Here is a 16,960-nt window from a genome sequence, read left to right as displayed (position 1 = left end):
AACATATTTCTTTAATTTATGTTTTTAAAAGTTATAATAAAATAAGAATTTTGTATTTTAGATTAAAAATTAATTATTAAATATTTTTCGTTTTTTATTAATTTAATTCAAAAATTAAAAAAAATTGAAAAATAAATAAAGAACAGTTTTAAAAATTAGAGGAAGATTTCTCCTGGTTTCAACTTCCTCCAACCGCTCACGACATCTTCTCATTAACATTGGATATCAAATTTGCGAGATCACGGATTCATTCTCAGAGAAAGAGTCCACAACATTCAGAGAGCATATTCATCGCTCACATCTACAGAAAATTTTAAATTTTTTTTGGGATCCAGAGTTACATAATACACTAAGATTACAACACATCTCGAATCAAAAGGGCATACAAAGGAGATATTTACAAAGGAGATATTTGAACCAGAAGAGCAAAATAATAGGAGCACATTGAAATATAATCACGTTCATTATCATCAAGTTTGATATGTTGTTCTGTTCTTAGTGTGTTAATGTTAATTGTAATATGAAATCCATGTGAATAGAGCAAATTTCCTCATCTGTTATCACACGAGATTAATTAATCAACCAACTAAAATTAAAAATAACAGTAAAACAAATATGGGTCCAGAAGAAGGAGATTGAATTTGAGGAGAATTAGAGGGTATCGCCGTCGAACAAAATAGTGGTGGCGGCACTCATTCGAACTCTAGCGCAGTTGTGGTGGTGACTTTTAATCTCAGCGAAATAGGAGTGTCTCGCGCGAGAAACGTTGGAGGAGACCATTTGTGCGGGAAGGAAGAAGAAGAAGGTCGTCGCCGGCAGCCTTGCGGTGAACGAACGGTGGTGGCCCAAAAAAAACGCGAGCAACAGAGGCAGTGTTGCGGTGTTTCGCACGACTGTGAGTGGCGAGCAACGCCTGTGCCGGCATCGGCATGCTGCTGAGAGTGGCCACCGTCGCCGCTGGTGGCCTTACCGCAAACATAGGTCGCATTTTGGTTGGTGACCGCGCATGGTAATGGTTTGTCATGAGGTTGAAGATGAGCATGGAGAAGAAGTTGGCCTTTTAATTGATTTTGGATTTTGAGAGAGATTCAATATTTTCTTAGTGCACCTCATAGTCAATTCTTACACCACCATATTAATTGAGTTAATTTCAAATAGTTTAGTCTGCACACCCATAATTAATTCTTACGCCACCATTACTAATTCCAATAATTTGGCATGAACTCTCGCACCACTATATTAATTGGGTTACTGATTCTACTACTTTCTGCACTCCCGTGATTCATTTTTGCACCCTAATTCTGTTCTGGACTTTTCATTTTTGTTTCATCATAATCCCCTGCATTTGATTTTTATTTTACTCTCTATACATCTGCCGTCACTAAGCACACTCCCCACTGTTTCATTGTTATATTTTATTTATAATTTATGTTGCTTATACTTCCTGCACCGCGTGATCTATTATATACATTGTTACTTTATTTGCTAGTTTTTTCTTTTTTTTCATTGTACTCACATACTCATTTATGGATTTCCTTCCAATTTTATTGTTTTTTAATTATATCTTACATTTCAATCACATCACTTCCTAAAAAATAAAAATATTTTAAATTGAAATAAAAATTAAAATAGTTTTTAAAAATGATAAAAATAAGAATAAATGAAAAATTATTTTTTTTTTATTTTTCTTTTAGTGTCTAATTGACTGTTCGAGTCGTACAACACTTCTTTTTTAAAATACAAAAATTATAAAAATAGTTTTGGTGTCTAATCGATTTCTCGCATCGCACGACATTTTTTTTTCAAGATATAAAAAACATAGAAATGTTTTGGTGTCTAATCGATCTTTGACGTCGCACGACACTACTTTTCAAAAATACAAAATATAAAAAATGTTTTTGGTCCGGTCGCACGTCGCATGACACTCATTTTCAAAAATGTCAAAAGACAACTTTCAAAAATTAAATAAATTAATCAAAACTTTTTTTTATAAAGAACTACATAGTTTTGATTTCTTAATTTGAATGAGGATACGTATGACCAATGTTAATATTTGTCGGGTCCTTTTTACTCGAAAAAATAATTTTGTTCAATATTTTCTTATTTATAGAAAAAATAAGTATATAAAATAAACATATCTCTTCTGCAAATTTAATTAAAGGCACTACCTTTAGACGGATGTTATAGAGGTTAATACCTTACACCTAACTCGACTCTCAAATCCTAAATTTGATTTTCGCATACTTTATGTTATTTTCATGATTTTTAGTAGTTATTTAGAATAAATTATGGTAACAACTTTAAATCTCAATTTCAAATGAGTTTTTTTTTTTTTCGTCGTCCCATCATAATTTAATTGCGATAATTAATCAATCATTACTATCAATAAAATCATGTGCCAATAAGATCATGTGCATTGGTGTCATGTCCACCTGTATGTCCATGCAACATTTAATATTCATGTACATATTTACAGCAAAAAGTTTAGCATTAATGTAAATTAAACTTGGTTATGAAATTGTTTTAACTAAATTAAACATGATTGATTGCCTGTATTCCATTAACTGCCAGTGTGGAAGCTGACAATCACATATTGTTCCTTCATTATTGTCAGTTGTTTTGTTAATGATTTAGTGCGGTATATTCACCTAGTTTTAGGAATTAAATCAATTAGGTTATTTCCCACGATTTTAAAGATATGTCACATTGCGGTTTTTAATTTTTTTTCTATTTTTTTTCATGTGTTAGGTTCATGACATGTCATGAAACATTATCAACACCACGTGATAATAATAATGTTATACGGAAATGATAATGGCATGTGTCAATATCAATGTGAAGTATCACTTTTTTAATATTCAATTTAGGTTTTATATACATTTTCTTGATTCAATTTAGTTCTAATTTATTTTTAAAGGGAATAATATTATCGCTCTCCAAATTATCTAAATTGCGACCAACTTTACTGTTTGTATAAATATTATATTGATATTTTTATTAAAATTGACTTTTTAACATATGAAATTAAAATAATTAAAGTAATTACATATTAAATTACTTTATTTTTATAATAATAATAATAATAATTAAACTTTAATTTGTAGATATTAATTGTTTAAATCATTGTATTTATTTTTTAAAATTCTATAATAAAAATTGATTTTTTAAAATTTAAAATTTTAATGTTTTTAAGTGAGCCAAATATTTATTTTATATTTTATTTTATTTTATTTTAAATCACACAATACTTTGTTATTTATCATATAAATATTATTATATTTATTAAATAAATTTAAGTTTTATTTATAAAAAGAGTAAGTATTTAAAATTACTAAATTATTAATCCATATTATTTTATAAGATTAAGAATAATTAATTTAAATGGAATCCAATAGTCGTTAGAGTTATTTTAAAAATAATTTCAGAAATATTTATTAAAAAAATTAATATAAATATCAGTATAATAACTATACAAACAATAAATTTGGTCTCAATTTGAAGATGAAGAACATCGTTTCACCCTTTTAAAATATGAGACTGAATTGATTACAAGACACTCACATGCTTCACCAACATTAACACATTAACACCTAACACTACCTTACCATGTGGCACTGCTTTGTCATGTGGCACTAACAGTGTCACGTGACACACCACGGGACCTAACACGTGGATAACAAAAGTTTGCAAAAAAAAATTAAAAATAAATAAAGAAAAATCAAGAAAAGTACGAAGCAAAGACCATAATTGGGTTAACTTACGAAAAAAGGTTAATTTCTTTTTGATATTACCGATGTGAGTTTGTTTTTCAAAAAAATTACGGTTAGGGTTAAGTTGTGTTTCATATGCACGATTTCATTATATTGAAGTTGCCAATACTAAATACGAATTTGTGTTTTTAAAAATGAAGTCTCATGTGGTATTGGCGACTTCAATATGAAGTCGTATATTCCATATACGACTTCTTCAAAATATTTCAAATGAAGTCGTACTTCGTGTACACGACTTAACACTATTCGTGTTTTCTTAAAAGCGAACCTAGTTATAAAAAAGAAATTAACTCATTCTCATAAATTAACCACTAATTGAGTCAATTCTTACAAAATTACAATTTGATTGATAAAATATGAATATGAATTTAACTTCTATTCATATTACTTTGTATTGAGATTGAATTAAATTTAATTCTAATTAGTTAGACTTAGATGTGATTTTTAAAAATCAAGATCATGCATCTTTATTAAATACTAAATGATAAAATTTTAGAGGATATTATTTCATTATTAACCTACATTTAAAATGAAATTAATAATCTATTTATATCATAATGACTTAATATTTGATAAATTTATCTTTAGAATTGAAATAAGTACTAAATCAATTAATTTGAAATTGTTTCTACCACGTCCAATAGTTTCATATCGCTTAACAATTAAGGTCTAAGGCAGTTTAAATATTCTTTCCTTTTTTTACCTTCTGAGATGCCTTTTAACAACAAAATCGTGACAAAACTTTATGCTCTAAAGTAGACAATATCTCTTATGCATGGTGATTGACCCTAACAATGACATTTGATGGACTTGAAATCAGAATATTGGCACCCACCATGGGGTCAATAACGAGGTTTTTAGACCAACCATGAGGGGTCCTCAAGTCCTTCATTGGAATGATCTGTCATTTCCCCTTAGACCTTGATTAGGGGCTTACGGTCCTACCAGGCCTAATCAGTGGCAGAGCTTAGAAGGCTTGTAGGGAGCCATTGCCCCCCAACATTTTTTAAATTTAAAAAAAAAAATATTTTTAAACTATTTTTTTTGTAATTTTTTAGATTAATTTTCATTCCTTTTATTAAATATAATATTTAATGTTAATAAATAATAAAATTAAAAATTAAATATAATAAAGAATAATAACATTTATTGAGATATTTTTCTTGTTCTCTCCCATTTTCAGTTTGTCGCATATTGTATTCATTTACTACTTTTGCATATCTTCCTTTGTATTAAAAAAGAAATAGAAAGTTAGATACAAATTCATTCTTCTCACTCTCATTTCTCATCTGATTTCTTCTAAGATAAAAAAGGTAACTCTCTCTTGTCTCTTAATAGGAAAATATTAGTTTGATATCTAGTTCTTTTTTTCCATCTTATTTGTTTGTTGTATATTTATTTTTTTATGAATATAAAAACAAATGTTATGTACTATATGTTTTTTCATAACCATATTTTAATTTTAACTTGATTATCATATTTTTTTAGTAATTACGTCTCTCAATCTTTGATTAGATTTTGATAAATTATTTGTTAGTCTTGATTTTTTTTAAATAGGTACGTTGATGAAGAATACACATATCTAAAGGAATGTCTATCGTTTTTTCATATTTTTGAACTCATGGTAATTGAATTATAATTAAATTTTTCAATTAACTTTTTTCGATGTAAATAATCATATTATCTGCAAAATATTCATATTCCATTTTACTAAGATGCATTTGGTTCAAAAAATATTCACAAGCTTTCATTTCATTGTTATGCGATAAACAATTATATTATCGTATTTTTACCTTCACCAGTAGTTTCTCTATCAATTTTAAAAAATAAATTTATTCTTTTATTTTTCATTAATATACTTATTTAAAAAATAAGTTTAAGACTAAAAAATAATTCATCATAATCTAATTAAAAGTTGAGAGACATAATTACTAAAAAATTATGATAATCAAGTTACAATTCAAAATCGACTATGAAAAATCACATAGTACATTGTTTCTTCTTCTATATTAATAAAAAATGAATATACAAAAAGGTCATGAGATAAAAAATGATGTTAAATGTTAAAAACAAATAGTTCACTATCAAGTGAGACAAGAGAAAATTGCCTTATTTATTTATTTAATAATGAAAGAGAAAATATGAAAAAATGAGGATAGAAATAATGAGTTTATGTCTAACTTTTTTTAGCAACAAAAGAAAATAAATAAGCATGAGAGAAGAATACAACATATGAAAAACTAAAAAGATAATGAGAGAGAAAATAAAAAACGTCTTAATAATTTTGTTTCTTTATATATTTATATTATATTTTATTATTTATTATTGTACTTTATAAAACAAATAAAAAATACTTAATTTAATTTTTATTATTTTTGAATATAATATTATTTAATTTAAAAAATACAAATAATTTAAAAAGATTTAAAAATTTATATAATTTTAAAAAAAATTAATATAAAATAATGAAAAACAAAATTGGGGGAGGGGGGGGGGGGGTCGTGGCCTGGCCTGCTCCTTCCATCCTTGGCCGCTATTCAATACTAATTTATATATACTTTTGTTATATTAGTGACAATAATTAAATATATAAAATTTGAACATCCCCTTCAAAAATTTTGATCAAGATCCATCACTGTCTATTAATCTCTCACCGCGTAGAAGTTGAGATCTAAGACATTTTAATATTCATTTCTTCTCGTTCCAAAATGAACATTACCTCAAATGCATGGTAATTAATCATAAGGATAACACTTGACAAACTTGAGATAAGAAACAAATATGTGAAATATTAACTTTCAACTTAATCTATTATTGTGTTTTCAAACAACTATATTGATATTTTAAATATTCATATTTATCTATTCAAAATGATATTAAAGTTATATTTGTAAACTATAATACACGTTTAATACGTTATTATTAAATGACACATAAAAAAGTAAATAAAGAAATATACTATAATGAATAGATATACCAAATCACATTAAGAAGTTCACATAATTTTAACCAAAATATCATTATAATTTCAAAACTACTATTAATTTCAACATACAACATAATCATGATTTTAAAAATTGATATACTTCTAAAACACTTAATACATAATCATCCCAAAATATTAATATATTATGATATTATTATCACTAGGATAAAAATAAAAATAAAAATTTATTAAAAAAATGAAATATATAAACTAATTAGAAATTTATAAATATATGATATAACTATTCTCTTTAAATACTTCAAAAACAATATTTAAAATTCTTTAATCAAAATTTTATTTATTTTTTAAATACAAGACAAAAAATTAAATATTATTTTTTAACTTTTAATCACAACAAATATTCATTTATGTAAACTACGTTTTTATACTCATAACCATACAGAAATTTAATTTTTATTATGTATTTTAATGTACAAAAATCTCTATATATATATATTATAATAATGTTACTATTTAATATATTTTACATTACTCAAATTTTCATTTCAATATATTATATTAAATATGTTTTTGTCTTCTACTCTAAGTGAAAGTTCGAATTAGTCTTTCTTTAAAACTTTGACCCAATTTAGTCCATAAATGTTAGAGATGCGTGAATTTAGTTCATTAAATGAACTTTTATTAAGTTAATTTGATTTTTCAAACACATCTTATAATAACATTTTAGTTGTTTATTCTGTTTAACACATTACACTTTATTATTAGCCAAAAAATGCGATTGAATTTCAAATAAACTTAATAAAATATTATTAAAAAGACTAAACAAACGTTTAGTAGCTACAATAACATTTACTTAGCTACATTTATTAAAAATGTTACTATAGGTATAATATAGGTACATTTTCTTAAAATTGTTACTACAAAAAATATTAATATTAATATTGTGACATTTTTAGAAATGTCACTTAATTACACTTTTTCTATTTTTAGTAACATTTTTATTATCATAACTATTAATAATGTTACTGTACATCAATTTTCTAAATTATAATAATGTTTTTTAAATAAATATTATTATAAGTTATATTTTAAATAAAAGTTATTATAAATTATTAATTTATATTAATAATTATATAATAACATTTTTAAATAAACACTACAAAGAATTAAATTTTACTAGCGAATTCTGTGTTAGATTTTTTTTTTTCGTTTTGTCAAATTCTGTGTAACCGTTAAAAATATTTTAATTGTATAATTGATTTTAATCTAAGAAAAAATTAATTTAGATTACCATCTTCTCTCCCTTTCGTTTTATCTCCCATGCTTTGAAGCTATTCTACACCAGGATGAAATCTTCTTGTTCTAGGGTTCGACACAGAACTTCGTGTGAATATGGGCGTCAGTGTTCTCACTGGTTCCGGTATTGTTGCCTAGCGTCACGCTCCATCAACCCTCCACTATGCCCGACACCAACGTTACGGTCACCAACGATTCTCAATGGGTTCGTCATCTCGCTCTCTGGACAACAAGGGCAGATCGTCGGAGGAATGGTAGCTAGCGGGTTGATTGCTGCGAGAACGATGTTCGTGATCGTTGCATCGTTCAACAACCCAAACCTCTGTGTGCGAGAACAATTTAAGCAATTTCTAGCTGCATACGAGGTTTGTGGAGGCAAATAAATGATTTGTATGGGTGATTTTATTCCTGATCCCAATTTCAATCTCCCACATACAATTATTCCCTTCTCCAATATCAATCTCGCACACACACAACCATTGCGTCCTAGACATTAGGCAAAGTCATTTCTCCTAACTTGAAATTTCAATCTCACGCACAACCCTTCCATCTGCTCTATCTAGTGGTAAGGGATCGAAATCCTCCTCTGTTTTGTGCGTGCTCTTTGAAATGGGGATTTTAGAAATATAATTATTTTTGTGTAGAGTGAATGGTGCATGACTGATTCATTTCTCTATTTAGGGATAGTTATGCTCGAATATTTGTAAATCAAAATTAGAAAGTAATGTGCATTACTTCTGGAAAAAATACGGTTGTAGTTTTTATTATTTAAATTTTAGCTGCAGATCTTTTCAAGTTGGGATGGAAAAGATTTTAATCCCATGGATCATTTTTGTTAACTGTAAATGTACATAGCTTCCAATGCTTGAAGTCAATATGGTATTTTTGTGTTCAAGAATGGCCATCGATATGATCTTGTTTAGTTATTCAACTTTTGTTTTTAGCACATCCATTGATTGGAATTTTAATGTGACGCAAAGGTATTGAGGCAATGATATAATTTGCTTGCATTCAAGGGATTGAGTTATGATGTTCAGATTCATTGTTTTTGAAATCTAATTACGCTAGTAGCGTTATATGGTAGGACTTTTATTAGTTTTACTATTTGACCTATAATATCAATCTAAACAGGAGTGTGAGTTAACATTTTGCACTCATTGTATGATGATTTCAATCTTTTTAAGTATTTTGCACTCATTGTATTGATGTTCTGCTGCAGGATTCACGTGTGTTGTATGCAAGGATATAGTTGAGTTTAATGAGAGTTGCTATTGATAGGGTGTTTATTGGTAGGAAAACTTTTGGATGTGATTTGTAAGGATCGTGATCAAGGTAGCATGTCCGGTACTTCCATGTTGCGGTATGTGCTACTATTTTTTATGTCTTGTTTGAGAGGTTTCAACAAAAACAAGGAAGCCAAAATCTTAAGGGTGTGCTACATTTGTTTACTTTTGTTTTGATTTAGTATAACTATTTGAGGCTTACTAATTCCTCTTTATAAGTGTTATAATTTATATAAGCAATTATCATTTGATATTTTCACATTTTGTCATGTGTTTCGGGCTGCATCATAGGTTGTTAAGAAAAATGAATTACCTTAATACAACCAGATCCTCTTTAAATGAAAAACAGGTTAAGAGGGAGCTTGCTATTGTGTTCTTGCGGGAGGCACTCATGAAAGGCAAATGGTTATGGTAATTTATAAGCTAATTTGAGGTTATACTGCCTAGCACATTTTGTAGTATGCCATACTGGCACAAACAATTCATTTTGTATCACTGAATTTGTCTACTTATATACCCACCTAGTTTCTTTTACATAACGATGTACTTATCAATTCAATTGCTAAATGAACTGAAATTATGCATTGCTATTCTAAATAGTTGAAGTTGGATTTGCATTGTTGTCTTATTTTTTATTTGAAATGGAGTAATGGGATGATGTAAGCTTTGTTTCTTTTTTATTATTCAATAGGTCCTAGATGTGTTCTTTCTTGTGCCAAAGGTGGAAGGCCTTTGCCTAAACAAGGCTTCACTTGTTGCGTTGCCATAGGAGATTAAGGACTTGTTTGTTCTTTCCAGGTTATCCTCCCCTCTCTTTTAGATATGATAGTCCTTCAGCATATTTTAAAATTTTGGATTTTTTCCTTGAAATGCTAATACTTCCAAGTGATCAATATATTTGTTTGTGTGAACGTGTATCTAGCTTCATGTGTGTATATATTCATTTATCTTGTTATCTGGTCCAGCAGGTATTATGGTGGAATTTAACCCTTTTCTGCTAAATTTTCTTTTTTAATTTCAGTTTGGTTTGACTAACGCTATTTATTTATAAATTTTGAAGAATCTTACCCGCAGGCCCTTGATGGCGATGGGGCTGTGGATTTTGTCCTGCTCAATCACGTGTGAACTTTTCTGTTATTTTTAGTAACATTTTTAACATGCACCCTTTTTTATTAAGAAAAAGTTACTAAAACTTTCTAGTAACATTTTTATAATGTCACTTTTCTATAAAAAAAATGTTATTATAAACTTTTAGTAACATTTCAAAAATGTTACACTTTTATTAAAAAAATGTTACTTAAAATCTTTAGTAACATTTATGTAAATGTCTCTGTTAATAAGTATAAATGTTACAAAAAATAAAAAAAATCAATAGTAACATGGGGAATATGTAACATGTGATAAAATGTTACTAAATTCTATTAATAACATTTTTCATAATTTAGTAACATTTTTTTAGTGTTACTGTATATTATATATCTAGTAGTGAAATGTCATGCATTTTTATAGATAAAGAACTAAATTGGTCCAAAATTTCAAGGAGAAACTAATTTTAATTTTAACCGAAAGTTAAGGAATAAAACCATATTTAACCATATATATATATATATATATATATATATATATATATATATATATATATATATCTTAAAATTATTTATACAAGTTACTACATTATTTTCTTAAAAGAGATAAAAAAACATTTAAAAAAGAAGTGTGTGTTTGGTTGTGTATCAAATTGATGTAGAATTGATTTTTTAACGCAGAATTAGTACGTGTTTGGTTTCCATAATCAATTAAAGGGTAAAAAAATTCACGTTGAATCCCATAATCAATTAAAGAGTAAAAAATTCACGTTGAATGAGAAACAATTAATTCTTCTGAGTGGAGAATTAATTTTGTTGAATTCAATTCTCAACACACCCGAAGAAGAAAGCCATGCATACGCACGAGTCTCACGTGATGGTTGAAACTGAAACACCTCTGAAGCATATTTACAGAATTTTTGTGTCATCAAGCAGAGCTGACACTTTTAATTATGATTTTAATTTTTTCTATCTAAAAATATTAAGTTGATTTTCTAATATTTTTTAATTTAATTTTTACTTTTAAAAAATTAATGTAATTTAAATTTTTTATCAATTTTTTTTATTAAATTTAAAATTATTAATAAGATAATTAAAATCCTTAATTACCAACTATAATAACATACTAATTGTAAGAAAATATTTCATTTATTATAATTAACGATTAGGATATCAAAATATAACTTCAAAATAGATTTTGATTCATATAAGGAATATTATATTTGCATTGGCGATTCTTACACAAATTCCATTACTTCTGTACGCACGAGGTAAAACACACTTTGATGTAAAAAATTGTAAAGTATGTAAACGGTGATTAGGTAGTTTTTTTTGCTTACCTCTTTATTAGAAATCTGAATAAGGTGGAAATATCTTTCTGGTTGATCTGTTTTGTGTTTGGTTTTCCACGTTTTATTTCATGTGACAGGTGCTTGTAAGGTCCATAACTAATAAATCCGAATAAGATGAAAATATATTTTTGGTTGATTTGTTTTGTGTTTGGTTTTCCACGTTTGATTTCACGTGCTTGTAAGTTCCTATCGTGCTCTGATGAGGATAAGGTCCAAATAGTACCCTGATGAGGATGAGGTCCATATTGACCCTGATGAGGATAAGGTTCATATCGTGCTCTTACATATTTGAAATTATTATCTTCAAGTTACATTATTTTGTCACTCAAGAAACTGTAGTAATTATAAATTATATAATTTTATATTTGAAAATGATTTTTTGATTATTAAATTTTAACAATTTTTTTCTACAATTTTATGTGGTATCTTTTAAATGATTCACTAATTTTTTATTTTTTTATTTTCAATATTTCAAAATTATTTAAAAGATTTTAGAAGATTGTATTATATGAAAAAGTTTTTAAAATTTAGTAGTTAAAATATATATATTTTTTTACATTACCTTCTCAAGTTTGGTTTCGGTGTGTAATCAAATTTCTATAAATCGGCACGGTGTATGTGACACCATCGTGCATCAAATCCCAGTCAAGCCCCATCTTCTCTTCTTCTCTTTTCCGCTCTATGTGGATGCACTGATATATCAACGTGCACTGTCAGAAATTCATTTCAACCTATGACTGTAAACCACGTCAAAACAACATTCAATCGTTGATTCATTCTCAAAAACCTTCTATCTTGTTATCTTGTCCGTGAGAAGCCAAAAATGTCGGTAACCGTGAAAGCAAGCTGCACTGTGAGGCCAATGGAGGCAACATGGTGCGGACGCATAGCTTTATCTGAATTGGATCAAACAGGCACTGTAGGTCACCAGGCCTTAGTCTACTTCTACAGTCTTCCACAAAACTGCCTCTCTCAATACAACACCATTGCTTCCACCTTGAAGGACTCATTGAGCAGAGCCCTGGTGCCGTTTTATCCAATTGCCGGTCGTTTGTATTGGATAAACAATGGACGTTTAGAACTTGATTGCAATGCCACCGGCGTTCAATTCATTGAAGCAGAGTCCTCATCAACTGTACAACATCTCTCTCATTTTTCATCTTCTTCGGAATACCACTACCTTGTCCCCACTGTGGACTACTACTCCCTCCCAATTCACGAGTTGCCGTTGTTTGCGGTTCAGCTGACCAAGTTCAAGTGCGGTGGAATTTGTGTTGGCATAACATTTTCGCACGCAATTATGGATGGATCAAGTGCATTCCACTTCATACGTCAGTGGGCAAAGTTTGCACGGGGCGGGCCTCTGCATACGGTGCCATTCCTTGATCGGAAAATTTTACGTGCTGGAGAGCCTCCTTTGGTGCCACTAACAAAATGTCACGTTCTTGCGAAACTCAATGATCCTCCCTTGTTGCTGGGCCGAACTGATGACAGGGAGGAAAAGGAGAAGAAAACCACAATAACTTTCCTTAAAATAAGCAAAACTCAAATTGAAACATTGCAAAAGAGAGCAAATGAGAGTTCTCCTAAGCCTATAAATGATGGTGGTTATTCCCGTTATGAGAGTGTGACTGGTCACATATGGAGATGTGCAAGCAAGGCAAGGAAGCACAAAGAAAACCAACCAACTGAGCTTACTGTTACTGTTGACTTGAGGGGTCGCATGAAACCTCCATTGCCAAATGGGTACTTCGGGAATGCCATTTGGGATAGTGTTGCATGTTGTCTTGCGGGTGATTTGGTGTCAGAGCCTTTGGGGTATACGGCGAGCAGAATAAGGGAGGCAATTGAGAGGGTGAGCGATGAGTACGTGAGGTCTGGGATTGAGTTCTTGAAGAATCAGAAGAATTTAAGAAGGTTTCATCAAGATCTTCACGAAGAAGGGAGAGAGAAGGAGCCTTTCCCTGGGAACCCTAATTTATCTGTGGTGAGTTGGTTTAGGTTACCTATCAATGGCATTAATTTTGGGTGGGGGAAGGAGGTTCGTATGAGTCCAGCAACACATGGCTTCGATGGCGATTTCGTGCTTCTTCCTGATCCTGATGAGAATGGATCTGTGCTGGTTTATATACGTCTACAATTGCTGCATATTGACGCTTTTAAAAAGCATTTTTACCAGGACATTCAAGGTTATAAATCCAATTTATAACAAAGCAAGCGGAAATAATGAATCTACTTTCTGGTATGTATCAAGTAATCAAGAGAAAATATTTTTAGAAAAAACATTTTAATTAGTGTTGATGGTACTAAAAATTATTTCTTTCAAATATTTGATGGTCTTATATTTACATAATTAGTGAGATTTGTTGTTTTTGAGTTTGTGGAGAGATTTATTATTTGTTGGACTTATTATATCACCGATATTATGTTTCTTGTTATTTATAAAATAAAATCTCTCTCAAGTTTACTTCTCTGGTTAGATTTCTCTTTTAAATCATATTTTTAAAAATATTTATTTTGTTAATAAATTTTATAAATTCTCAAATTTTATATTAATTATATTTTTCGTTTTAGAAAAAAAAATAATATTCAACTTAAAGAAAATATAATGATTATATAAAATTAAACTCTTTAAATTAATTAATAATATTTTTTTCGTTTAACAAATATCAAAACACAAAACACTAGTTAGTGTTTCGTAGGTTCATTATTAAAATTGATAATAAATTAACTCATTAATTTATTAATCAAGGTTGACGTTTATGATACTCCTAAGTGGCAAATATAATAATGCATCTCTTTCTTTATAACCACATAAAACTTTTTAATTTGGGAAAAATTTTGTAATTTGGGCTTGAGTTGGATTATAGGTGCGTTTTTCATCGTAATTCTATTTTGGGTTTTGTTTGTGTTTGGATTGGTGTGATGTTCTGCATGGTTTCTAACTTACCATACATGTACAATACACATAACACATCTCAATACAACGTAATACAAAGTGCTCCGTTAATGATTTAAACGACGTCACAAAAAAGAACCAAATAAATATCGAATTGTGAAAATGCGGATCATTTTAAAAATTTGGTGAAAATGAGGATCATTTTAAACATTCTGTCAAAATAGGACCATCAATAATAAACACTAAAAAATGAGAATGAAAAAGGTATTTAAACCATTTATATTTAAACAAATTTTAATCAATTATTAAAAGAGATGCTAGAATGAGTGTCAGCATTTTTCTTTCCAACAAAACAAAGAATGTAAGAAATAAAATTATTTCTATCAAAATCTCATTAATTATTTCCACCGACACGAGGGAATAACAAGAGTCCACAATATTAATTGTGGAAAGCACGTACAACTTCATTTCATCAGTTTTTTTCTTGATTTATATTTGAACAAATTTCAATCAATTATTAAAAGAGATGCCAGGAGTGTCGGCATTTGTCTTTCTAACAAAGAATGTAAGAAATAAAATTATTTCCATCAAAATCTAATTAATTAATAGTGGAAAGCACGTACTACTAATCCTTGTTCCAAAAAGAGGGACAAGACAAAGCATTTAAGAAGAGTACAAATGAAATTAAACTTTTGAAAGGGGCCTCAATGTGCATATAGATTGGATTCAAAGCCACCGCACATTAATTTTTGAATTCCATGCAACTTCAACTTTTAATTATTAACTAACTTTATCAAATAAACAAATATCGTCGGTGGACCCATTATTATAAATTTAAGAACGTGAAAATGAATTTATGTGAATTTAAGGAGATAAATATGTGTGTTTTTTTAGTAAATTTAAAAAATAAAGTAAGTTAATTTGAAGATAAATTTTATGAAAATTTTTGAATGATTTGAGTGATATGATAGATCAAATAAAATGTTTTAATAGACAAAATTTGAACATTATCAAAGTACTTTTATGATAAAAATAAAATAAAATAATTATGGGATAAGTTAAAATATTAAAATTTAACAATATTTTAATTATTATATGTATTTATATATTTTTTTATTATTATCAATTATATATATATATATATATATATATTATTAATCATTATATTTTAACCATATTTTAATTATCATACATAATTATATATATATATATATATATATATATATTAATTAATTATTATATACAAAATATTAATAATTTTTAGAAAAAAACATTTTAATTAGTGCTGATGGTACTAAAAATTATTTCTTTCAAATATTTGAAGGTCTTGTATTAACATCACTATCAAGTGAGATTTGTTGTTTGTTAGACTCATTATATCACCTATTGTCATCGTCATGTTCGTTGTTATATTTAAAATAATACCTACAGAAAACACAATTGTGCCTCTCACTAATTCTTCACTTGTGGTTCCCTTATGTCGTTCTCAACGATCTCATGGTCTTCCTACAACTTTACAAGATTATATTTGCAATCAGGTAGTGTCCCCTTGGTCCATTGTCATCCGCCTCATCTTTTCCAGATGAAGGTACATGATATCCTTTCTGCAATTTTATCTCTTATAATCGTTATACACCTCAATATCGGTTCTTTATTGCTACTATTACTAATGATATTGAACCTACATGTATGAACAAGTTGTTTCTCACAAAGACAATGCAATCTGAATTGGCTGCTTTGGAGGCCAATAATACTTGGTCTATTACAACTCTTTCTCTTGGAAGGAAGGTTATTTGTTGTCGTTGGGTGTATAAAATAAAACTACACAAATAATAAAAAAAATATGAAAATACAAAACAATAATAAAAAAACTTATAATTAAAATATTAATGGGTAAAAAATTAATTTATAAAGTATATTTTATAACATGTATTTAAAAATCATATAAAGATAAAAACATATTTAATCTATTATATAATTATTGATGAAATATAGTAATTCGAAACGTGGTGTATAATTATATTTTTTATGTGAAAAAAAATGCTCATAAGTATAACTTTTATGAACATAATATTTTTCTATTTTATTATTATTTTTTTATAATTTTTGGGTATGTAATTTTCACATAATAAAAGTTATTAATTATTAAAATTAATTTTTTTTATATAATTTAGGAAATAAGAGAGTTTTTAATTTAGAAAATAAAAGAGTGTTTGTGGTACGTAAAGAAAATAATTATTGGAAAGAAAAAATAAAATAAAAAATAACAATAAGATTAATAAATTTTTATTTTATTTTTAAAAAATAAATAATATAAAAATAATCAAA

General features: G+C 27.8%; 2 protein-coding genes across 6 annotated transcripts; both read left to right on the top strand.

The window, feature by feature from the left end:
- Window positions 1-8,004: 8,004 nt before the first annotated feature.
- LOC114176334 (AT-hook motif nuclear-localized protein 17-like) lies at window positions 8,005-10,298 on the top strand. 5 transcript variants are annotated; one of them, XR_003602991.1, is made up of 4 exons: window positions 8,005-8,378; window positions 9,233-9,373; window positions 9,646-9,707; window positions 9,988-10,298. XR_003602991.1 is itself a non-coding variant. In XM_028061344.1 (2 exons), the coding sequence occupies exons 1-2, from the start codon at window positions 8,064-8,066 to the stop codon at window positions 9,260-9,262; spliced, it is 345 nt and encodes a 114-aa protein (XP_027917145.1). In that variant the 5' UTR covers window positions 8,005-8,063; the 3' UTR covers window positions 9,263-9,981. The 5 variants fall into 5 exon arrangements, 1 of the variants encoding a protein (XP_027917145.1); XR_003602993.1 differs by having other exon boundaries at window positions 8,005-8,578; XR_003602990.1 differs by having other exon boundaries at window positions 9,233-9,707.
- A 1,969-nt stretch (window positions 10,299-12,267) lies between these two features.
- On the top strand, window positions 12,268-14,193 carry LOC114178886 (spermidine hydroxycinnamoyl transferase-like). The gene has a single exon (XM_028065022.1). The coding sequence runs from the start codon at window positions 12,557-12,559 to the stop codon at window positions 13,940-13,942; it is 1,386 nt and encodes a 461-aa protein (XP_027920823.1). The 5' UTR covers window positions 12,268-12,556; the 3' UTR covers window positions 13,943-14,193.
- Window positions 14,194-16,960: the final 2,767 nt, after the last annotated feature.

Source organism: Vigna unguiculata, chromosome 3 (genome assembly GCF_004118075.2).
Source record: "Vigna unguiculata cultivar IT97K-499-35 chromosome 3, ASM411807v1, whole genome shotgun sequence".
Classification (NCBI taxonomy): Eukaryota; Viridiplantae; Streptophyta; class Magnoliopsida; order Fabales; family Fabaceae; genus Vigna; species Vigna unguiculata.
Note: the sequence above shows the minus strand (reverse complement) of the source record. Positions and strands in the feature narration are given on the sequence as shown.